General features: G+C 40.2%; 3 protein-coding genes across 3 annotated transcripts; 1 reads left to right on the forward strand and 2 right to left on the reverse strand.

Moving 5' to 3' along the window:
• Positions 1–2,518: 2,518 nt before the first annotated feature.
• LOC119263041 lies at positions 2,519–5,319 on the forward strand. The gene is made up of 3 exons (XM_037536717.1): positions 2,519–2,556; positions 4,090–4,226; positions 4,734–5,319. Exons 1-3 carry the CDS (start codon positions 2,550–2,552, stop codon positions 5,259–5,261), a joined length of 672 nt encoding a protein of 223 aa, XP_037392614.1. The 5' UTR covers positions 2,519–2,549; the 3' UTR covers positions 5,262–5,319.
• Positions 5,320–5,984: 665 nt separating this feature from the next.
• Positions 5,985–12,745, reverse strand: tlr21 (toll-like receptor 21). Its single transcript, XM_017706086.2, has 2 exons — positions 12,637–12,745; positions 5,985–9,572 (listed from the first exon to the last, which is right to left on the reverse strand). Exon 2 carries the CDS (start codon positions 9,452–9,454, stop codon positions 6,494–6,496), a length of 2,961 nt encoding a protein of 986 aa, XP_017561575.1. The 5' UTR covers positions 9,455–9,572; positions 12,637–12,745; the 3' UTR covers positions 5,985–6,493.
• A 53-nt stretch (positions 12,746–12,798) lies between these two features.
• cnfn (cornifelin) lies at positions 12,799–18,289 on the reverse strand. Its single transcript, XM_017706032.2, has 4 exons — positions 18,195–18,289; positions 16,555–16,683; positions 15,174–15,310; positions 12,799–14,326 (listed from the first exon to the last, which is right to left on the reverse strand). Exons 2-4 carry the CDS (start codon positions 16,679–16,681, stop codon positions 14,237–14,239), a joined length of 354 nt encoding a protein of 117 aa, XP_017561521.1. The 5' UTR covers positions 16,682–16,683; positions 18,195–18,289; the 3' UTR covers positions 12,799–14,236.
• Positions 18,290–24,206: the final 5,917 nt, after the last annotated feature.

Raw genomic sequence — 24,206 nt, forward strand, 5'->3', positions numbered from 1 at the left:
ACACAGTTTTCTGTGTGGTAGCTTAACCTTTTTTGGAGTAAATAAAAGCTATAAATACACAAGTTTACACTAAATTTAGATGTAATGGTGTTTAATGTGTTATTTTGGCACCTTTAACTGAATCATTAAGTGCCAGTTATTAAGATAAGGGACGGTTTCTCTGTACTCTGTACTCAATGTTTGTGAGTTTACTGAGGATTTCAGTAATTATATTGGCTTTAGATTCATTATTAAGCAACTATAAATGGAAACAGAAAGAAATGTGATTTATACAGGAGTGGACAAAGTGTAGGACAGTTGAGTACAGATAGATGTAACAGGACTCTGTAAAATACTACTTGTAATACTATCTCTATTACTATAATAGTGAGTACACTCCTAAAAATTATGATTCTTCAAAGGTTCTTCAGTAAAAACAATTGTTCTATATAGAACCATGGACACTCAAAGAACCTTTGCCTTGATTAAATGGTTCTTTGCCTTGTGAAAAGGTTCTTCAGGTAGATGGAGTGCGTGTTGTAGCTTAGATAGTTCTGTATAGAACCTTTTAGAAAAGGGTTCTATATAGCACCATAAAGCGTTCTTCTATTGTTATTATTTCAGGCTTGTTACAACAGAAGAGCTCTTTTTTGGTGCTGTAAAACCTTTTTTAAAAGGTTCTGTATAGAAACATATACAGCACATACTCTGTCAATGTGAAGACCCATTTCACAAATGCAAAGAACCATTTTCTCGACTAAAGAACCCTCGAAGCACCATCCTTGAGTGTGTATATAGAACTATTTCATGCCTAAGTGGTTCTTCGCACGGTGAAAAGGTCCTTCAGATTGATGGAGAATGTGTTGTATATGATTCTGTAGATCAACAAACGGGTTCTTCTGTTGTTACAAGCTTGACATTGTGACAGTAGCAGAACCCTTTTTGGTCAAAAGAGGAATAAAATGTTTTTTAACACAGGTCTCCTTAATAGAACTTGCTCATCCAAGATCTACCTATATATGGAAGTACATTCTTTTTGTACTTTTATTCAAGCACATTTATAGATTGAATACTTGTACTCAAGCAGTATTTTCCCAAGAATATATCTGCTTTTACTTAAGTGCAGAAGTACTGTACTTCATCCCCCATTTATAACTACGTGAAAGAAATTCATCCTCAACGCAAGCTAGTTTTGCCCGCTTTGCACTCCTGACCATTTTCTATTTCTTTTGTGCTTTTGTCATAGCATACTCAATATGAGACACCATGGCAGAAAAGCATTATCAGAAAAGCAGAGTGTCCACAACATCTTCAGCAACCACATGAAGGCCAAGGCCCAATCACACAGCACAGGTCTTTCAGTCCCTTCCCACAGCTCAGTTTGCAGAAGCGAAAAGGCAGAGGAACGTTCCAGCCCGCCTGCAAAGATGAGACGCCTCAAAACACGAAAAGAAAGGAATCAGATCCGCGGACAGCACATCAGCAGCGTTCACCAAAGCTGCAAACACGGTAATAGAGGAAGCAAAGAGAAAGCACATAGCTGTAATTGTCACAGTTGCCGTTCCAGTCATCCACTCAAGCATTTTAGGAAAGAAAAGGTGGTTCCCAAACTATTTACTCCACATAGGCCGAGTATCATCACGGAAGGTCGCCTTACATCTTTCAGAGGTCTCTTCAGCCATCAAGTGAGATCTGTAGATATTGAGAGACTAGTAAAGGAGCCGAAAATACGGGAAGAACAACCATCAAGGAATTCCCCTTCCATCCCTTCACCCTCAGCTCTGAATTGTAGGTCAGAAGCTGGTGTCACTTCCAGTTATGTACAGGATGGCCAGAACTCGAAGAGGTCTAGAAATGAAGTGACTTCAAAGCAGACGCACAATGTAGAAGGCACAGAATTTTCGGCATTGGATGAGACACATAATTCTGCACAAACCTGCCATCAAACTGTAGATGACCTTGTTCAATCAGGAAGCCCATCCACTAAGAGAACTGCTAGACCTGTAGTGTTGTCTTCATCAGAGAGTGAACTTTTTCCGGCCTTCTCAACTCCTGCTAAAGCTAACCAGAATGACTCTAATGGCACTCCGAAAGATCAAGAGCAAACAAGCAGGTGTTCACCTGCCATGGATATGCAGCTGGATGACACTCCTGTGAGGTCAGCACACTTTAATATGGAAGCTCCTCCATTAGACCCTGGTCTTGAAACTGGCAATGCCTCCCTGCCTGATCTGGACAGAGAGAGAAGTGTAGATAAGAAGCCTAAAGCTCTCATCGAAAACGAGACAGTGGACAAACTGGCAGCTCGTCTTTGCCAGACTCTGGATTTCCCTCCAGTGCGACGCTGCTGCCCCCTGCTGATGGAATGCAGAGAGGTTCTTCTGCAGGCCATGCAAGAGAGGCACAGCTTCAGGCCTCCTAAGCTACTCTCAAGGCTCAATCCAAAGCTTCCACATTCGTCCCACATGACAGAACAAGCCTGCTCCAGCTCAGGGCAAAGATATGGAGACAGCACACCCATGCATCTTAGCTTCACAAGGGAAGATGAAGGTGGTCAGCAGACTGGGAACATGGCAGGTGGGTCAACATTGTTGTAAGTGATTATTATGATACACTGAGTTGCCAGTTCATTAGTACCATCTACAGCATTACTACTATTACACACACAAGGAATATCAGTGCTATTTTATGAAAATACCAGCTTAATTAGAGGAATACAGATGTGTTTTCCATTACACACAAGCTGTTATTCTTCTCAAAGACTTGTTTTATTCAAAATCATCACAAATTGATGCACAGCATCTTGGAATGCAGCTCTTCAGTCACTGACTGTAGCCAGAATGTTACTGCAGATTTTATCAAGCACCAGACATAATAGTCCATCATACAGCCATGGGAAGGGGTAGAAGATGAATAACACAAATTGTGCATGTCATAGGTACCAACTAGGGTGTAGTATCTAGTATCTAGGAATGTACAATGATACTGGTTTCATATGTATATTTATATCAGATATTTGCATTACAAACACCCGTAATTCATTTTTACATGACCTTGTTCAACAGCCTGTTTTTGTTACTGTGCCTATTTGACTGATATTAGTTAGAGTGCTGTTCTGATTGGTTGCCCTGTATTGTGCCTCATTCAGAAAGCACTCAGAGCTGAACCACTCATAGAAGTTGGGAATGAATGGGCAGGGTTAAACTGCTGTAGGCCGAATTGGCAGATATATGTAAATGTGTTGGTTCTTTTAATATCACAGAAACAGTGAATGTTTTTGCAGCTTAGTTTCCATATAAAGACTGAATGGGCTGAGGAGTGAACGGCATGTTTCTAAACTTTAACAATTATATCAGGGGTGTCCTATCTTATCCGCAGAGGGCCGGTGCAGTTGCAGGTTTGCACTCCAGCAAAGTACGAGGTCTGATGAAATGTTTGAAGACTAACACCAACTGATTAAACAAGTAGAATCAGGTGTGATTCAGCTCGTTTCTTTGGAGTGAAAACCTGCAGCCACACCAGCCCTTTGTGGATGAGATAGGGCACCCCTGGTTTATAATTTAGATTTCAAAATTATAGCATTCCATGATATAGGCCCAAAACAAATTGTCATCATCAGACAGACATTTAGGTTTGAAAATCTTTTGATGAGTCTGCATTTTACTGATTTTGTACCCAGTGCAAATAAATGTTAGGCTCCTCTGTAATATAATCCAGGTGTATGTAGTACATCATTGGCACCAACAAGGCTGGAACGTCTAATAAGGTGGTCCGTACTTACACACATTGTGTAAAACTCCAGCAAGGCTTTTGTACTGTGCCTGTTGATGGATGATGTAGAAGGTGGCTGCAAAATTGGGCAGCAACAGATGGGCTACAGTCAGTAACTGTAAACCTACCAAGTGCACCTGGATAGAAGAGGTACCTGATAGAATGGCCAGTGAGGTAAAGGTAAGTATATAAAATAAACTGGCAGCTCAGGGTCCATTTAAGCAGCTGTGATCTGAAATCATTGTATAACATATCAAACACGATCAGGAAAGAGGATTGTCAAGTGAGTTTTGTGGCACTTCATGTTCTAGTAATAGTTGTTTAATGTCTGTGTACTAGGTAATCGCTCACGGAGAGAATTTGCAGTAGGGGATTTCGTTCAGGGTAATGAAAGAGGAGCAGTCAGCGGGACAAGCAGGGGGTTACACTCACCTCAGGATTTCCACACAAAACTACGGTCACCATGCGAAGATACGGTAGGCACAACCTGCTGGACTTACTTTACTTAAAAGGCACGTGTTGTAGAAAACAGAATTTTCCAAGAGCATTGAGTTTAGTATTTAAACATTGTAAAAGTTTCAAAACATCTTTCACCAGCATATTTGCACATATCCATCCACCTGGTCAGCCTATAGCAGTTTAGCCCCACCCATTCACACTGTTGTTATCAGGAGTGTTTCAGACTTCTTGAATGAAGCACAACATAGAACAACCAATAAGAGAAAAAATCATTTACATATATCATTCAAAAAAAGGCACAATAACAAAAACAGCCAGTTTAATTCTAAGAGATGAATCAAAGATGGAAAGTATTAACGTAAAGGTGAATCTTGACTGGTAAACCATGCAAATGTTTTAAGTTCACTTCAGGGGAAAGATAGAACGATTAAGGACAGGGGCCTTTAAACCTTTGCAGCTTGTTTAATGTGGTGGAGATAATGTTATTGCTCAGTAATCTGCTAATTTGTTTACTCTGCCTACAGTGGATTACAAGAGTGCTGCCTCCTGGGTTACTTAGTGCAGAACAGCACTCCAACTCAAAGGCTAACTCTCTGCAACAGGCCCTTCCTGAGATTGAAATACCCACCCCATATTCTTTCAGCTCTGGAACCTTGGCCTCTGCCCCCTTTTCCCTGCAGCCACAGAAGCAAGCGAAACTGGTTAGCGAAAACAGAAAGAGAGAAGTCACCGAGCTGCTTGACCAGTGGAAGAATGACCCAGATTTAGCTTTCCTGTTTCAGGAAAATATGGCAGAGTTGAGAGACTGGTCTCCTCACCAGCAAAAAGAGAGTGCCAGCGAGAGACCACCATTTGGCGCTTCCACCGTTTCAACATTCTTTCCCTCCGAGGGGTTTCGTTATGAGCCTTTCTTTCGCTTTCCACATTCATGCAACTCCATCAAGAAGTCGGAAAGATCTGGTATTAGTCGTTACAATCACTCAGATGTCAAAGATCTCAGTCTTTCTCCATCTTTTTTCTTCAGCACGCCTTATTTCCGTTATTTGCCATAAGCTTAGAGCCTGCCAGCTTTGTGCAGTAATTGTGCTCTGATGAAACATTGTATTTTCATTTGTCGAGAACCTTATTTAAGGGGCATTCAGTGAAATACCCACAGCCACAGCTCCTGTAACCACTGCATAAGATGTCAGAAACTTTGGTTGAAAGGCTTAGAGGAGGCAAGGAAATTTTATTACAGTCATCTGATGTATATTAAGAAGGGAACTTGGTAATTCTCATCACTTCCAAATCTACGTGGCAGATGGTACATATTTACAGGATGATGGTCAGTTGTATGGCTTTGGCTTTCACATTCATTTGTACCTTCTGGCAGAAGGATCTGTGGTGAACTGGGTTAAACCCCAGTGATTGGACCAGCCTGTAAATAACCATTTGAATTTACCAGCTCAGTTTAATCTAACTTAATTATGTACTGTGTATTATTAGGATTTGGGCAGAATAACATGCAAACATGCAGAGCAAGGATGGATGAACATGTGCTATAAAAAGGTAAAGGTAATAGCTAACTGTTTTACCCAAAAATCAGGAACTGCAGATAGATTTTCTGTGGCTTCTTATGTATGTGTAGTGCTCTGCTAGTTAATCTGCTTCAGAGAGTAACTTCAGACCTTTCAACTGTCATAGTAAGTATGCCAAAAGAAACATATCCTGTTTAGACTTCAGTTCAATTTTCTTTAAAATCTGAGCAAGAAGGCAGACTTATTTCCTTACGTTACAGTTTCCTGCAAAATATTGTAGGTTTTTATTTGTCTTCATTGGTGTAATTTTACACAATTTGTTTTCTTTTTTTTTAACAGCTCGTTGTTAACAAAGCTCAAAATGCAAGCAGACTTATGAGCAGTGTTCTCTCTATACAGTCATAAATAAATTTGAACTGTCCTTTATGTTCTTTTGCAGTCTTATTAAACATAACTTGATGTGTTCTCATTATTTAGGAATAGATAACAGACTAGACAAGAATGTACATATTGCACTCATGCTGCTGTAAAGCACAGTTTTTCTTACAGTGGTGTCCCTCAGCTTGTACTCCTTGATGGGATCATAAGCTCACAGTCTGCAAAGAAACTGCTCAAATGATAACAATCTGAAACTGACCTCGCGCCTTTTGTAAGAATACTTTGCTTACATGAAAACATTTGATATATTGTTTTTCTTACTCAGTGAACTTAATACATTTGAAGTATGTCTTTTGTGCAAATGTCTTTCGGGCCCTATGTATTTGATGTCATGGCATCAGATAACAGGCCTCTTCATCCATTTGTGGCTGGTTCACAAGATATTCTCCTTCCTCCATACTTGCTACATCCCTCTGCTCTCTCCTCTGCACATCAGCCTCCATCCATTCTTTTTCTTGGCTTGTGCTGTTGCTGCTCGTTAACGCCCTCTTGAGCTGCTTCCAGAACAGCCCCTGCGCTTTGATTGGATCTGTGCAGTCTGGCCCTGGCCACTGTAGGTAGGTCTTCTTCAACATAACTTTCCTCATACGGTGAAATGTGGAGAGTTGCCGCTCTGGGATGGACTCCAAAAAGACAAGTAAGAGCACGTCCTGCATTTCATGAAAGAGGCGGTAACTGGCCATTTGGATCTCCAAGGAACACCATTCACTGCGAAGGAAATTTTGGCTGACGACACACACTGTCTTTCGGCTGTTATAAACAGCTGCCACGATGTTGTCCACTATGTTGCGGCCCGGCTCAAAATCTCGGTGGTGAAGGCAGAGTCGGAATACGGACCCATTACCTTCCAGATTTGGGAGAAGCTGCTCCATCACCCATTTCTCATCCGCAGAGTTATAAGAAATGAAAGCGTCATATATGCATTTCTCTTCCTGTTCCCGGAGACGACGCCACTGCTCACCAAACCACGAGCGGAAGACATAGTAGCTGTATTTGAGTTTCCAGTAAAGCTTGACATAAAGCAGCGGAATTAGTGTTAGTAGAATGGTTACTGTGTAGGTTGAGGCAAAAAAGTACAATTCAAGTTTGACATAACAGACATTGATGTCAAAGTTGTAAAAGTATGATCCGTTGATATCCTGGCAGGTCAAACTGTAAAGTTGCACAAGCTGGACTCTCTGGTTGTTGGTTGTCCAGTTTTGGAGATCTTGGTTGTCACAGTTGCAACTCAGAGGAGAATTTCGCAAATCTAGGTACTGCAGGTTCGTAAGATTTTCTAGCAGCTCCACATCCAGAGTCTGCAGAGCATTGTGGTTGAGATCCAGTACTTTTAAACCCATGAGATTACCGAATACCTCTTTTGAGAAGGACTCAATGCCCATGTTCTCAACAAGTAGCATCTCCAACTTGCGGAGGTTTTTGAAAATACCTGGCATGAGCTTTGTCACACCAACACCTGAGTTAGTTAGTGTTAGCAGTGTTAAGTTTTTAAGATCGTCAAATATGTCACTACTGAAATATGCAATATAGTTGTTTTTAAGGTATAGACTTTTCAGGGAGGTAAGGCCTCTGAAAAATGCCTGAGGTAATACGTTTATGCCATATGGCAGCTGTCCATCTAATTTAAGGTCGATAAGCTTTGTTAAGTTTTCAAATGGAGAGAGCCTCTCTAGTTTGGAAAAGCGGATGTAATTACCTTGTAGATCTAGCACTTCTAGTGTGCCAGAAAACTTTCCAAGCTGTTGACTGTCGATTTCTTTGAGACGGTTGCGGTCTAAGTAAAGATTGGTCAAGCTGTCTAGCCCATTAAATGCTTTGTCCTGAAAGTGTGTTATCTTGTTCCCACCTAAATCTAAAATGTTCAGATTTCTGAGAGAGAGGAAGGTGTTTCTGAAGATGACAGCAATCTGATTATTGCGCATGATGAGCTTCTTAAGGCTGTGAAGGTCTTCAAAGCTCTCTGCATAGATATCGCTCAGGAGATTGTTGTCCAAGCGGAGAAAAACAAGGTCTCTGAGTCCACTCAGTGCTTTTCGATCCAAATAGGCAATTATGTTTATGTTGAGCTGAAGCTTTGTTAGTTTGGGCACGTGACTGAAAGCAAAGGCATTGACTTCTAGAATGCGATTATAGCGATAACTCAGCTCTCTTAGGCTGGGAAAACTCAGGTTCTTTGTGATGTTGCAGGTTATTAGTTTGGTAAGATGGTTATTTTCAACTCTGAGCTTCTCTAAATGTTTCTGTCCTGTGAGAAACTCTAAACAACTAACGCTCTTCATGTCATTATGTGAGAGGTCCAAGAGATCGGTAATATGTGGGCAAGAGGAAAATGCACTACTGCTCAATATTTGTATAGAATTGCTCTGAAGGTCCATTTGTTTCATATGTTTCATTGGATAATGAGACAGTTGTTTACAAAGTGATTGGGGGGTTTTTAATCCAAAACCAGAGAAATCTATGTGCCAGGGCGGCACGTTTATCCGTGTGCTGTTGAGGAGTTTTATCACAGAGACATTTGTGGACCTCAAGCGCAGGTACGTGATGCTGCCCAGGTTCAGATCATTGAAAGCGCTGGTTGGAAGGAACTTGTTATAGGAGAGATCCAACACTTTAACACTACTTAGAAACTCCTTGCTGCTTCCCAGTGTCATCAGTTTATTGTTACCAATATAAAGGATAGCAAGTGACTGTGGAAGACTGGCCGAGTGATTCAAATTGATTAGATTGTTGAAGGAAAGGTCCAGTTTCCTCAGCGCTGACAATTTACTTATGGATTGCACCACTGCTGAGAAGTTGACTAGCCGGTTCCTATGTAGGTCCAGAGTGTTTAAATTGGTCAAATCAGAAAAGAAGTCCTGAGAGAGATTTGCGAGTCTGTTGTCAGCGAGAAACAATTCAGTGAGGTTATGGAGACCACGGAAGAGATAAGGACTGAAATAGGATATGGCATTGCTAGACAAGTTCAAGGTTCGAAGGTACGTCAGATTAACAAAGGCGTCCTTGCTGATGGTCCCTACAGAGTTATGGTTTAGTGTCAGAACTTCAAGCATTGGCAGGTTACTGAAACTTCCTGAAGGAATGTGTGAGAGTGTGCAGAAATTGATTGTTACATTAGTTGCTGAGAGTAGCACATCATCCACTATTTCCTTAACTGACTTTTCTTGGTGGTTTGCGCATTTGAAGATTGTGTGGTTTGAGTTAGCAGTTTCGATGCAGTTCCTGAAGCTGTAAGTATTGCCTAGATGAAGGAACGTGGCCAATATTGCCACTGAGATTAGTTCACAGTACATTTTTGACACAGTATGCCTGTCCTCTGAGATGGGAAGTTCCACAGATCACTTGGCTGTCTCACAGATGAAGCTTTCCAGAATGTCTCGTTAGAATCGGCTTTGGATGTGCATTATGTTCCTGGAAAGGAATGAAGGGAGGAAAGAAAAAATGGTTATTCAGTTTTAATTGAATGCCTGCATTTACTTGATTAAAACAAAGTACATAGCTAAAAAATAATTTATGGCCATGGTATTTTTATTAGGAATGAACTGATATGGGAATTTGGGCCTGTGCGAATATCTGTTGCGTGGGCAGCCACTTTAGACAGTAGGGCAGTATGTGCCGAATTCTGACCCCGCCCCTTGTGTAGCCATGTAGATTTGCGATTTCTCGTCATTTCTTTTGTCGTAGCGCACAAGATGGGCAGTCAAATTTCAGCACAACGGCTGCCCACAGCATTCTGCAAAATTTCCTCTTTATTGTAGTAAGTGAAATTGTGTTCCAAACCACTTTGCACAACCTTTTTTGAAGACCTGCATGAGGTTTGAGTGAGCTGAGAGAAGTTTTGTGGATGTATTTGCCGAAAAGATTTGGGTGACTATTGACTTCTAGAGCTTGTTAGCAGTGGTAGCCTCACAGCTTCAGCGCTAAACAAAAGTACTCCAAACATGCCTCTGCAGATTTACTGCTTCTGGGGTTAGTAGTAAATTGTGTCAATTTGATTTTGTGACAAACTGTATGGATATGGATCATATTTGCCTAAAACACATAAATCACTAAAACAGGACAATCAGTAGGTACAGTTCCCTTATACTGAACTGGTGTTAGACTTTTCTTTTTATTTTGGTATATACGGTATAATGTTTTCTCTTTGGGATTTTTAAACATTATGTGTTTAATTGTAAAATTACCGATTGTCCTTAAATTTGTTCCAAATATAATCCTAACCAACTTGGGCTAAATGAAAACACAAAAACTGTACAAACCACCAAATAAAAAAAAAGGCTAAACCTGTAATCACATTCAGAAAAAAGCAGAAATATCGTAGAATAAATAGCAGGAATAAAAAACAGATGAAGAAGTGGGCATAAGACCGCACCAAAAACAGGTGAAAAACAGGAAGGATTAATGTTGACTGAACTTCATAATGAGCAGTAGGTGAGCGGGCAGTCCTGATGGTGCTAGTGAAGAGAGACATGACGCATACTGTCTACTTCTGTTTTTCCCCTTCCTTTTCTAAATGAACATGAAGGGTATTGTTCCAAAACATGTTGCAACAGTTGGAAGCGTCTCAAGTTTCATGACACAGGAAATAAAATGAACAGCAGTTACACCTGTTATGCTCGTATTTTGTTGTAAATCACATTGACGAGTTTACAAGAGGGAACTGAGATGTTTTGAAGAGTATTTGTGGAAAAGATTTGGGTGACTATTGACTTCTAGTGTTTGTTAGCAATGATAGCCTCATAGCTCCAGCACTAAAGTTTCTAAATATGTACTTCAAACATGTCTCAGCTGATTGGCTACTTCTGGAGTAAGCGGAAAACTGTTAAACAGAATTTCATGAGTTTTAGGCTGGATTTACATGGTGAAACTTTGACGCAACTGTAGTTACTTGAAACCAAGATGGAACAAAATTTCATTAGAAATTTAGGCGCAACAGTTTCATGAAACAGCCATTAAAGACGAATAGCAATTGGATAGCAAAACGGATAGCAATTCCTGTTGTGCAGGAATACAGTTTGCAGAAAATTGTGACAGTTATCTGTTGCGCCAATATGCCTGCATGCAGAAAACATGTAGTTGTATTTCAAAACATCTGATTTTTTAAATGGCCACCCGATGCGCTCGTCTACGAATTTGCGTTCATTTTTATAGTTAATGAAAATAGTATCCTAAACCACATTAACAAGTCAACAAGAGCAAATTACGACGTTTTCAAGATGTATTTGCGGAAAAGATTTAGGTGACTATTGTAGTGATAGCAATGTTAGCCTTGTAGCTCCAGCGCTATACTAATGTATCAAAATTTGTACTCCAAACATGTCTCGGCTAATTGACTACTGCTGGGGTAAGCGGGAAAATGTTTCTTTTTTTCCATTATAAATGTTTTGGGGAATGAGCTTTAGGCTGGCTTTACATGGTGAAACTTTGCTTGAAACCTAGATGGAAGTAAATTGCTATGCATAGTGTAAAGTGTCCTGTTATTCATTTAAAACTTAGTCACAACAGTTGCAAACGTCTCAAGTTTCATGAAAACAATTTTTTTTCCATTAAAATTTTAGGAAAGACCTCTCGACTTTCTTCATATGGGGAAACTAAATTGGAACAAAAAAAAGACCAGCTGCTTAATTAAGCTGCAACAGTTGCAAGAGTCTCAAGTTTCAGGAAAAAGCTTAATATGGCAATAACACATCACATGGTCATTTTGAGTGACATACTTTCAAACCATTGATTTCACACATCAGTAGACAAGACAGTGAATGTGGTTTATTGACTTGCAAAGTTCAGAGTTTTTCATGTTGTCAGCTTCCTGAGGCAGAACAACAAACACATGAGTTTCTTGAAGCTAACATTTCTGTAACTAGTAGTGTTAACTAGCCGGTTAATGGGCAGCATGTTCTTTTTTCAGAGTCTGGGTGCTAGACTGACCTGTCTGCAGTCCAGGACTGTCTCTAATTGAAAATGTGCACAAAACACAACCATACAGTTACACAGCTGAAGCCTTGCATAATGGAAGGATGGCAAAAAAGAAATGTTTATTGAGTGTTGTAAAAAGAAAGGTGATGTAATTGTGGTAAACATGCTCCTCTACCAAAGGTTTTGGAACGTGTTGCAGGCCTCAAATTTCGGACAAGCATGTATAAACCAGTAAAGTTAAAAAAATAAAGGTATATTTGTACAGTTTTCTGTACCACCTTTTTTGGAACTGTACTGTGAGCAAGGATATAAAACTTAAAACTGTTTTAGAAGTAAATGTATATATCAGTAGATAACTAAATAATAAGAAAGACAAATACACATAAATACAGTCAGATTAGAAGGTTTGGTTTACGGTTACCAGCATCTCATTTTTCTCATCTTTTTCTCATGGCATACAGAATATCTAGCATTATTCCCTGAATTACAAAGAAGTAAATGCTTAGTTAAGCCATTCTTGTGCTGGCTGGCTAAATTTGGAAACGGCAAACCTTTCCCTTACCTCTGTTAAACGCTATCGCAGTTGCAAATCTTGTAGTGAGAAATGCTGTGTGTCCTATGTTTGTCTCTCCTTCATTATGTCAACTCTTCAAGTCCAATGAAGCATTTTTTTCACCAGAATAGAAAGAGGAATTAAAATAGGGATCAGGGTATTCGCGCATGCAGACTCACACACAGAGCATGCTCAAACAAACATTTTATTGCGATTTAAATGGCTAAATGTGCATCGTTTGACACTTAATACATTCATAATAATAACACAATACTAATAATACATGAATAATAAGTGCTCTAAATTGTACGATTGCAAGTGACAAAAAAGACTTGCAATTTCGTTCTTTCTGCTGCTTTACATGGTGAGATTTTCACACAACATTATAGCTTTTACGGAGCTAAATGTAGATTATTTTTTAACTGCAGAATTTGAACCTTGAAACAGCTTTTATGAAGCAACCAATCAAAATGGAGATACATAATGTAGCATTTTAGCTGAAATAATGTTGCATATTTACTGGGAGCATAAAGTGGGACTGCATTTATGAGAAAAATGTCACTCTTGGGGGGGAGTGCTGCTGGTGACATCCCATTTAAATAAAAATAATGCATGGGAACAAGATCCTAAAGCGTGACCACGACTTAGTAAGGTGTAGGAACAAGTGATGGCTATGCATTAGGATTTCATCCCCACGCCTTACGAAGTCATGACCATGCATTATTTTATTAATACGGGATGTCACAAGCAGGGTTGCCTTTTTGGTCAAGCCACAAAGATTCATTACAATATAGACACTAAACATGATAATATTGTTATAATTATTTGCGGAAATAAAAATATTTCTATATTGTTAGAGCTAGTCGATTGGTCTGCCAATATGCTAGCTAGTTATGTTTATGTTTTCTATGCAACATTTCGTTCACTTGTTTGTGGGCCACAAGATTGAGAACGCCAGCTGTAGACCTTCCAGGTGTTCAAGATATGTAACAGGCTGTGAATATGAGCCTTAGTCTAACCAGGTGTAACCAGGGTTAGTTGTTAGGAATTGAAAACAGTGGCGGCAGCTCTATGCCTGAAAGAGTCACTGTACAACTGATACATACAAGCTCAAATGTGTCTTGGCAACTTCTAAAAAAAGTGTATAGAATGGCCAAAATCATTAGCTTAGCCAAAGTGTTAGCTTTAGTGTTAGAAATCCCTTAGGGCTGCGAGAAATAAGCTTTAGCATAAAGGTCTTTTCATTTTTTGACCAACTGTTGACATTTATAGCCCATACCGAAGGCCTAGCAATACAATATATGAAAAATACTACCTGCTAATGTTGCTGCCTAGTGCAATAGGTGGGTGTGCTGCTTGAATGGTTTCATCTGTGAAGTAACACAAGCATTATGTTTCCTGCAGTTCACATCGCACAACTAGTTGTGTGAAAGTTTCACCATGCAAGTCCAGCCTTACAGTGTTCTCGGTGACTGCAACACCAATATCATCAATACTGCATTAATAAAGTATGTCGGTGACCAATTATTATCCATCCATTAATCAACATATAGAGTCCTTGTCTTCATTGTGCAGCCATCAGTTGTCCTTCCTCTGTACTTTTGACCCATTAGCTCCTCATCTTCTGCTCTCGAGCCATCTGGCAGAGTCCACAAGGCGCACAGCAGCTCATAACAATCCAGTCATCACAGATAGAGCCCTGAGAAAACAATAGTCATTTGCATGTTATATACATAGCTTGTCTTACAAATGTATCTAGAATACCCCCAAACTATGCATAGTATGCCTAACTTCTGAGATCAAATATGGGACACAAAATGGGACACATACACCTACAGGCCAAAACATCATGACCCCTCACACATGAAGCGAGTAGCATAGATTGTCTCGTAACAGCGCTTAAGGTCCGTGAAGTGAAACACCACATACACACCAGTGAACACACACACTAGGGGGCAGTGAGCACACTTGCCCGGAGCGGTGGGCAGCCCTATCCACGGTGCCCAGGGAGCAGTTGGGGGTTAGGTGTCTTGCTCAAGGACACCTCAGTCATGGACTGTCGGCCCTGGGGATCGAACCGGCAACCTTCCGGTCACAGGGCCAGATCCCTAACCTCCAGCCCACGACTGCCTAAATTACAGTAATTGCTTGATTGCAGTTTGTTATTAAATAACATTTGCTACTTTTTTGTTGTTTGATAGGTTCTTGTAACTTGTGCTAATAACATGTTACTTATAACGTATTACTTATTGTGTAATAGTAACTTCTACAGTGTAGATTGAAATAAACCATCAATTTACATTTGTGTTTACGTTTAAGGACAGCAAAAACGTGATTAAATCATTTAAATATAAAAGCCGAATATATAATGAACTTGATTCTTTATTACTCCTGATTTCATTTATGAATTAATATTCATAATGACCTTAAATATAAAAAAATATATAAATACACAAAGCAACTAAAAAGAACTCTTTGGCCAATCTTATGTCATTCACCCATATCAACTTTTAAAGCATATTTAGAGACAGTGACTGTAGACTTACATTGATGAGATATCTGTCCCGCATGCTGGTTCTCAGAGCAACCAGAGCTCCAGGCAGGAATGACAGGCAGCAGGACTCACCATGATCCTGTGCAACATTACAACCCAGGCAACACGGAAGAAACGTCCCACAGAGACCTGTGGAGCACAGAAGCAGCCACATATTCACAGTTATTCTCTTGGGGCAGGACTAGTGTTCTTGTTAAGGCTAGGCTAAGGTGACCAGGATGTAAGTTTGCCATATGTACAAAACTAACATATGTACAAAACTAAAACTATGTGCCGAAAGTCTCCAGATGTTCTTTCTATAAATGGACCCGGCTTCTTTAAGGTACTCCTTTTGGAGTGATGAAGCTCCTTTAAAGACCTTCAGGATGAGCCAGAGGCTTAGAACTACACTGAATTTATTTGGGATGAGTTGGAGTAATGAAGCTATGCTCAACATCTCTGGGACATGTTGGAGTCATGAAGCTCCACTGAAGACCTTTTGGGTGAGTTGGAAGATTTGAGTTCTATTGAACATCTTTGGGATAAATTGGAGAGATTAAGTTCTATTGAATGTCTTTGGGATAATTTGAAGAGATTAAGTTCTATTAAACATTTTTGGGATAAATTGGAGAGATTAAGTTCTATTGAACATCTTTGGGATAATTTGAAGAGATTAAGTTCTATTAAACATTTTTGGGATAAATTGGAGAGATTAAGTTCTATTGAACATCTTTGGGATAATTTGGAGAGATTAAGTTCTATTGAACATCTTTGGGATAATTTGGAGAGATTAAACTGTTGACCCCCTTTGGGATAAATTGGAGTAATTAATTTTCTGTTGAACATCTTTGGGATAAAATTGAGAGATTAAGTTCTATTGAACATATTTGGAATAAATTTGAGAGATTAAGTTCTATTGAACATATTTGTGATAATTTGGAGAGATTAAGTTCTATTGAACATCTTTGGGATAAATTGGAGAGATTAAGTTCTATTAAACATCTTTGGGATAAATTGGAGAGATGAAGTTCTATTGAACATCTTTGGGATAATTTGGAGAGATTAAGTTTTATTGAACATCTTTGGGATAAATTGGAGAGATGAAGTTCTGTTGAACATCTTTGGGATAATTTGGAGAGATTAAGTTTTATTGAACATCTTTGGGATAAATTGGAGAGATTACGTTCTATCGAACATCTTTGGGATAAATTTGAGACATGAAGTTCTATTGAACATCTTTGGGATAAATTGGAGAGATTCAATTCTATTGAACATCTTTGGGATAAACTTGATAATACTACTGTTTTTCCTTGTGGTATTACTAATGCTACTAGTTATTCTACAGAAGAGGTCTTTTCACGTAAACAATGAGTCTTTCACAAACACACACTTACAGATGCCGCAGTCGTCACAGCAATCACAAAGGTTGGAGCTCCAGTCAGAGGAGCCGGTGGTGACGGTGTAATTGGTGATTGTCACCTGCGGCTGAGTGCTGATCACCTCTGCCTGATACGCCATCATTGCTGCAAACACATGAAAAAACTTCTATAAAGGACAATTAAAGGGAACAAAGTGTCTACTGAACTGTATCAATTATTCGATCTAAAGTGAGTATACAACAGTTCTGACGGCACAGTCTGATTGGCTGAGAAGGGTTCTGTGGTGTTTGTAAAAAAACAGTGCCGTTTTTACAACAACTGTGTTGTTCTGCTGAGCACCGGTTTACACTACAGCTAATCTTTACTTTTCTACTGTATATACAAGAAACAGAAAATCAACACATTAGATAACTACCATTTGACCTGCAACACATTTGGTCAGATTTTAAAGAAGAGAGTGACCGCGAAGACTGCATCAAATTCTGAAGCTTTTCTGTTGACAGCTGTGAAGGAACAATAATTAGGAGTGGCCAGCATTGGTAATCTGGTTTACTGGGCATTTTTTGGGTAGCTCAATACACTGTTTGGCCCATATAATTTAATTGGTCATTTTTAATTGAAAAAAGTTGGCCAATGCAGGGCAGGGACAGTGGCCCATTGGTTTGTTTTCTGCTGATGCTATTACTATTAGCACTACTACTACTACTACTATTACTCCTACTCCTATTGCTACTGATATTTCTATTACTACTACTACTACTATTAGTAGTAGTACTGTTACTACTGCCACTATTGGTACTACTGTTACTACTACTTTAACTGCTACTAAGCTGAAAACAGGATGAGCTGTGAAACGCTTTACAGACTGACTAGAACAAAACTGTGTTCAGGTTAATGTGGCAAATATTACTGAGCTGAGCTGAATCTCAATTTATGGCTTATCTGTGACGAAGAAGGATACAATTTTTTGTGGTGGAAGGAGTTGCCACTATTAAAGTACATTTGCACAATGCCAGCAGAGTGAGTGTTTGGATTTCTTTGCTTTTAGTTTTTCTTCTTTTTCTTCTCTTTTTTGGCAAAATTATTGCATAAGTATCACAGCTGAAATGCTCAACAATCAAACCCCTTTAGTTTCTATTACTTCATTAAAATAATATTTAAACATTAGCATGTATACATTTTCAAATAAAGAAAAATTATTCTTATTTTTCAATTTTTTTTATATTCAACTGCTGAGTATATAGTAATAGCATTGAATTGTTTCCTAAACTGTCTTTAAGAATGGTCATGATCGAGGTCATATTTCATATGGTACTTATTGCTGGATTTCAAAGCCATTTCTTTATTTAAATATTCACTTCAATACTTTCTAAGAAACATAGCATAAGTGTATAGATTCAAAGCCTAATGTACAGGCCAATGCAGGGGTGCTCAATCCTGGTCCTGGAGATCTACCACCCTATTAAGTTCAGATCCAGCACACCTGGCTGATACCTCTGAAGGCCTTCATTACCTGGACCAGATGTTTTTGATGAGGGTTGGAGCACCTAACGATACTCTCTGATACCTATTACCGTTTATACCACGCCCTTGATTTATCAATCAGCTTAATACAAGCTGAAATACTTTGTATGTAATATGATACTCAGTCTTACCTGCTGGAGCTTCGGGTGACTCTCAGGCCGTAGATCTCAGTGAGTGAGGGCGCTCAGAGCCAGCACGGCAAATAGGACGGAAAAGAACTCTTACAGTCTCACCTATAATAATGTCACAGCCCCTTCGGTCTAAAGGGCTGAGAAAGCCTGACCTGCCGTGGTGGGCGGCTCGTGTGGCCTGTAAAAAAATAAAAGGTGTTTGATTTTGGGGCGAGCTGGGTTTCTGCTTCTAAAAACTATTTGCACACTCTTATCTTCAGCTCATTAAATGGAATCGCCTGTGCGGCGCAGCTAAAAGGTGCCTTTTTGACTGATGCAGCATCTATAGCCTCAGCCACACCTTCAGAAACAAACATGCACTGCATAAAACTGGCCTATATAAAAGGCCAGTGTGTGGCTGCTATGGCAACTACACTAATGCTGCTTCATTCAAAGGAAGGTTTAAAACGAAGTTTCAGCAAAGAATCACATTTTTACAGTTTACCCTGAAAAGCATCAGCAATGTTTGGTGAAGATTGGTTCCTAATTCGCTGGATGCTAATGACGCTAATGCTAATGCAGTCACTTTTTTTTTTGGAGCTAAAACGCTAACAAGTAGTGGGATTTCCACCAGATTTTTCTGCACAGTTCAGCGGTTGAGATGTAATCAGAGTGATTCAGAGGGGGTTTGGTGTGAAATGGTTCAGATGTCTTTACAGTGGTGGCGATGGGAACCAGGGGTCACCATGGCTACAGCACAAATATAGCCATTTTACTTACCATCCAAAACCATTAGGGAACCTACACGAGTCTTCTGAGTTTTATGTGTTACGTTGATGATGGTAGAACGCTTGCCTGGATAGTCAACAAACTAGTGATGATATCTCTGTACTGTACTTTATTAAAAACCCCGCAAAATCCATAATCACAAGTGGCCTAATTTTACAATCAAGATGCAGTAAGTGTGCAAACTCACTCGCGACAGTGGTGCTGACGCTAGCTTCAGTGGTAGGTTTAGCTTAGGTTGTTTTTAACAGTTCTTTTGGGGGTGTTGGAGCGCTCATTGGGTGGAAGGAAGGAAACACTCTGACCACCGTGCTGCCCACTGGTACTGCATCTCTAGTTAAGTAAGAATACCACAGGCAGAAACTCACTGGTTAAGAATGAGGCAGCTGAACCGTACTAAACTTTCCCTGAATTTGTATTAGAGCGCCTGTGTTTTCCCTAAAGGACAGCAGAACATCACAATGAGTTTATTTTCAGGTTCCCAAACAGAATAATGCTCCGATCTTTGATTATGTAGATTTTGTGACGAATGGTCCAAATTTACTTGGAGTAGTTCATTTCTCTAACTTTCTTTAAAAGTTCAGGATGTTTTTTTCTTTCTCCTGTAACACCTGTAACCTTTTTGACACCCTGACGAGTGAAACGATGAAAAACAGATCTGCGAAAGAAGTTGAAAGGACCCGTATCAGCGAAAATCTGATTTTTTTTGCAATAAAAGAGTTGAATTTAGCATGCAAACACTGTTAATGGTAGTTATTTTAATTCATTGTTTTTGTGATGCCACAAAAGCCAATACATTCGCATATATCTGCATATATCTGCATATATCTGCATCTATCTGCATCTATCTGCCTAGTCAGTCTACAGCAGTTAGGCCCTGCCCGCTCTCGCTGATTATTTCAGCATGTTTAGGGTTGCAGCCGGGGGTGCTTTTTAAATGAGGCACAATGCAGGGCGGCCAGTCGGAATATAAGTCGTGCATATTTCCATCTTAAATGCCCAGTAACAAAAACCAGCCTGTTTAATTGTGAGGGAAAAAGAGGTTTGAGAAAGGTCATGTCAAAATGAAGAAGGACTGTTTTTAATACATAAAAAAGCATACAAATGTCAGGGAAAATATAAGTAACGTGAATAATTTTGGATATGTGCCTTTTAATAACCTGCAAGTTTGCTTATGTGCGCTTTGAACATTGCTGGTCCTAAAAAGGTACCGAAACCAAAATGATTCATTCTCTAAAATTAAGCAATAGCCTGTTATTTCCTTCAGCTCATATTTCCGCACATTTGCAGTTTCAGGAGGGGTTTTATTACTTTAAATACAGTTTATTTAGCCATTACATACTTGTTCATCTAACATCTGCAGTGGACTGTCCCGTTCTCTTTGAGCTGGTGGCCTGAGGCCCGCTAAAGCCCCTGGGAGTCCAAGGCCCAGTCCCATTTCACCCCAAGGCCCTACCACTTAGCCCTACCCCTCCGTTTTGTATGCTCATGTCTAGGGGTAGGGTGTCCTGATTCTTGTTGAGACAGAGGGGTGGGGCTGAGAGGGCTACATAGCCCTCCAAACAGAGGTTTTTCAGAGACACTCCAAACAGAGTGTTCCGACGAAGGTATAAAAGTTCTGATGACCATCGTATTCTCTTAGTGTAATGTGGTTTCAGTGTATCATGGTCCTTTTCTTCATAACAAGCGTTAAAAATCACTAATAGTATGCTGATGTCTCGCTAGCTAGACTTATAGATTTCCTGTTCCACCTTAAATTGTCCAGCAATACTAACGTCTGGAGTGCCAGAATGGAACTGCTGCATTTAAGGTGGAATGGAAAAATTACAAGAAGTGAATATCACTGAAGAATTAGGGGGTGATAATAAATAATTGCCCCCCTCTTTGAAGGCGTATGATCCCTAAATGTAACTAAAGCCCAGCAGTGAGGAGCTGAACTTCACCCTCCTCTGCGGTCACTGCAGACGGGCAGGGTCGCCTACAGAGCAGCGCTAGTGGCTGTTAATGAAGTGAGGCTCTTTTATTTGAGGGTCCCATTTCGTAGAGGGAGATTTCAACCACTACCCCTTGTAACTCAGTTCCAAGGGGCAAGGAGACACGAAAACAGGGGGTAAAAATAAGAAATGGGACAGGGCCCAAGGCTCCTCGTTCAGTAATCCATCCCTGATCATAAATGCTTTATGACCATAAACACTGGACGGTAATAAATGTAATTTGGCTTGAGTGAGTGAGTTTAGTGTCGGCTCATTATTAGCTGAATAAATTCGTTTGAGCGTATCATGAAGCGTAAACTAAACAAGACCGAGTGTGCTTTTAGTTTATTACATTATATATTTATTATTCATAAATAACATCAATCTTCTAAATGATTATGGAATTGTGATGGAGTTGCTGTACTGTGATTAATATGCCATAAACACATCATGTAGTTCCCATAAAGCGTTATCCAATCACCCTGCTGAACATCCAGCTTTGGAAACTTGTTTCTTCACTTCCTTTTCTTTTAACTTTCTCCTCGCTTATGTAAATGGATCTTTTATCTGATCTCCTCAGAAACATTGGCTGAAAATATACTCTACTTACTGGGGAATTCCACTGATTTTCAAAAATGTCCATATAATTAATTTGTTCGGATCATGCAGAGCGGTTTGGTGCGAAATACTTTGTTCTAGAGAGTCAGAGTCAGAATTGCTCACAGTGGTGGTGATAGGAACCAGACGTCCACCTCTAAAAGCTCCCTCACAGAAATGTATTACATAAGAGCAGTCATGATGCCCAGTGCTGGAGACATTACTTCACAACAGTGTAGAGATGAACCTCTGGCCTAAAGCTTATATTTTAAAGCACATACATGGCGGAGGGGTACATGCGGGCCTTGTACATGGCGGAGGGGTACATGCAGGGCTTGTACATGGCGGAGGGGTACATGCAGGGCTTGTACATGGCGGAGGGGTACATGCAGGGCTTGTACATGGCGGAGGGGTACATGCAGGGCTTGTACATGGCGGAGGGGTACATGCAGGGCTTGTACATGGCGGAGGGGTACATGCAGGGCTTGTACATGGCGGAGGGGTACATGCAGGGCTTGTACATGGCGGAGGGGTACATGCAGGGCTTGTACATGGCGGAGGGGTACATGCAGGGTTTCATAAAACGTCTGCTTTTCCACAATCTAAAGCCTTTACAGGGGAATGCCACCAATTTTCACCACTCAAAATTACTGTATAATTGAATGGTCAGGATATAAACAGAGTCGTTCAGAGCGGTTTGGTGTGAAACGCTCTGTTCTAGAGAAACTTACCGAGTCAGAACTGTTCACAGTGGTGGTGATAGGAACCAGACCTCCACCTCTAAAAGCTCCGTCACAGACAGTTACTACATGAAATGGTTATGAATTCACGGCCTGATGCCTGTGACAGCATAAAATGGCCTAAAATGTATGTAAAATCAAAATTTTCAATCCATTTATTTTGAAAAGCTGCATGCAGATCATTCCAAGGCAAAATTGTCCCCAAAGAAAACGTATTTTTTCCGATTTTTCGTTATTTTACCATCGTTAACATTCCATGTAAACATTCAGAAGACTCACTGGTGGTTTTGGATGGTAAATAAAATGTCCATCTCTGTGCTGTAGGCATGGCAACCCCTGGTTCCCATCACCACCACTGTGAAGAAATCCGAGTCTTTGTTGACATCTTAATGTAATTTTACAGACATTGTCACATTGTCCCTTTTACTGGCCATTGTAACTGGATATGAAACCAGTGAAGGGCACAGTTCTCTACTTTATCGAGGGAGGGATTGGTGTATTTTCTCCACTGAGAATGCGACTGAAACTGTTAAAGAAAAAAAGAAGCAAGCTTATCAGTCGACTGCAGTGTTTGCTCAGTGGGGCTCGGCTCTGATTGGTACCCAACACTCTGACGCTGCTCTCTCGATGCCGCTCAGGTGAACACATTGTACTTCCTGAATACAGTGCAGTACAATGGACCTCCAACCTCTAAAGTAAACGTCAGAAGACCTTACCTCCTCTGTATACACTGAAAATGCTATAGCTCAGATAATAGAGGGTGTGAAAAATGTTTGTCTTCGCATTGACGCAAAAGCATTCTCAGACAGTACACAGTACAGCACGGGGCACGGCTGAGGCTTTTAGGAAGATGAATCACTTTTTAAATACAGTATAAGCAAGCATCGCATCTGCATAACAAATAAAAGCCTCATGAACTTTTCAGCAGTTTAGCCATGAGTGCAAACTATAAAACTCACACTGTAGGCCAAGTTAACTGTAACAGACCTAATTCATTCAGTACAATTACATGTTATAATCTAAATACATCAAAATGTATAGAATTAATCAAATGTGTAGAGATACTAAAAGGTAGCTATCATGGGCTGGAGGTTAGGGAACCGGCCCTGTGACCGGAAGGATGCTGGTTCGAACCCCAGACCCGACAGTACATGACTGAAGTGCCCTTGAGCAAGACACCTAACCCCCAATTGCTCCCCTGGCGCTGTGGATAGGGCTGCCCACCGCTCCGGGCAAGTGTGCTCACTGCCCCCTAGTGTGTGTGTGCTCTCTCTAGTGTGTATGTGGTGTTTCACTGCACAGATGGGTTAAATATGGAGGTGAAATTTCAGGGTCACTTGATCAAAGAATGAATATATATATGCAGTTTTATATATGATTTTATTCATGGATCATTCTACCAAACTGATTCAGAGTAGAAAACGCATTGACCCTACACCTATTATTTATGATCCACTCGTACCAGCACAACACACACTAACACGTTGAGAATGAGCCAGCACTCAAATAGTACCTGCTCTGTGAGGGTCCGTGGGGGTCCTGACCACTGAAGAACAGGGTAACAAAGTATCAGAGAATTACAGTCTGTAATTATAGTGCACCTATACGGTCAGTGGAGCTGATAAAATGGACAATGAGTGTAGAAACAAGGAGGTGGTCAGAATGTTATGCCTGATCGGTGTATTAAAGGGCCCATATTACAGAAAACGTCTCATTCCCTCCTCAGTTCATACAGTCCATCCATATACGGAAACTAAGCTGCAAAAAAAAGAAGCCCATTTTGAATTAATTGCTTTTGTGATGTCACTAAAACCATCTCATTTACATATGTCCATATATACAGCCTACAGGAATTTAGCCTTTCCTACTTCTGCTTAAGTTGTAATACGTGTTTCAGCTTTAACTGAATGAGACACAATACGTTCTAGCCAGTCAGA

This window comes from Pygocentrus nattereri, chromosome 3, assembly GCF_015220715.1.
Source record: "Pygocentrus nattereri isolate fPygNat1 chromosome 3, fPygNat1.pri, whole genome shotgun sequence".
NCBI lineage: Eukaryota > Metazoa > Chordata > Actinopteri > Characiformes > Serrasalmidae > Pygocentrus > Pygocentrus nattereri.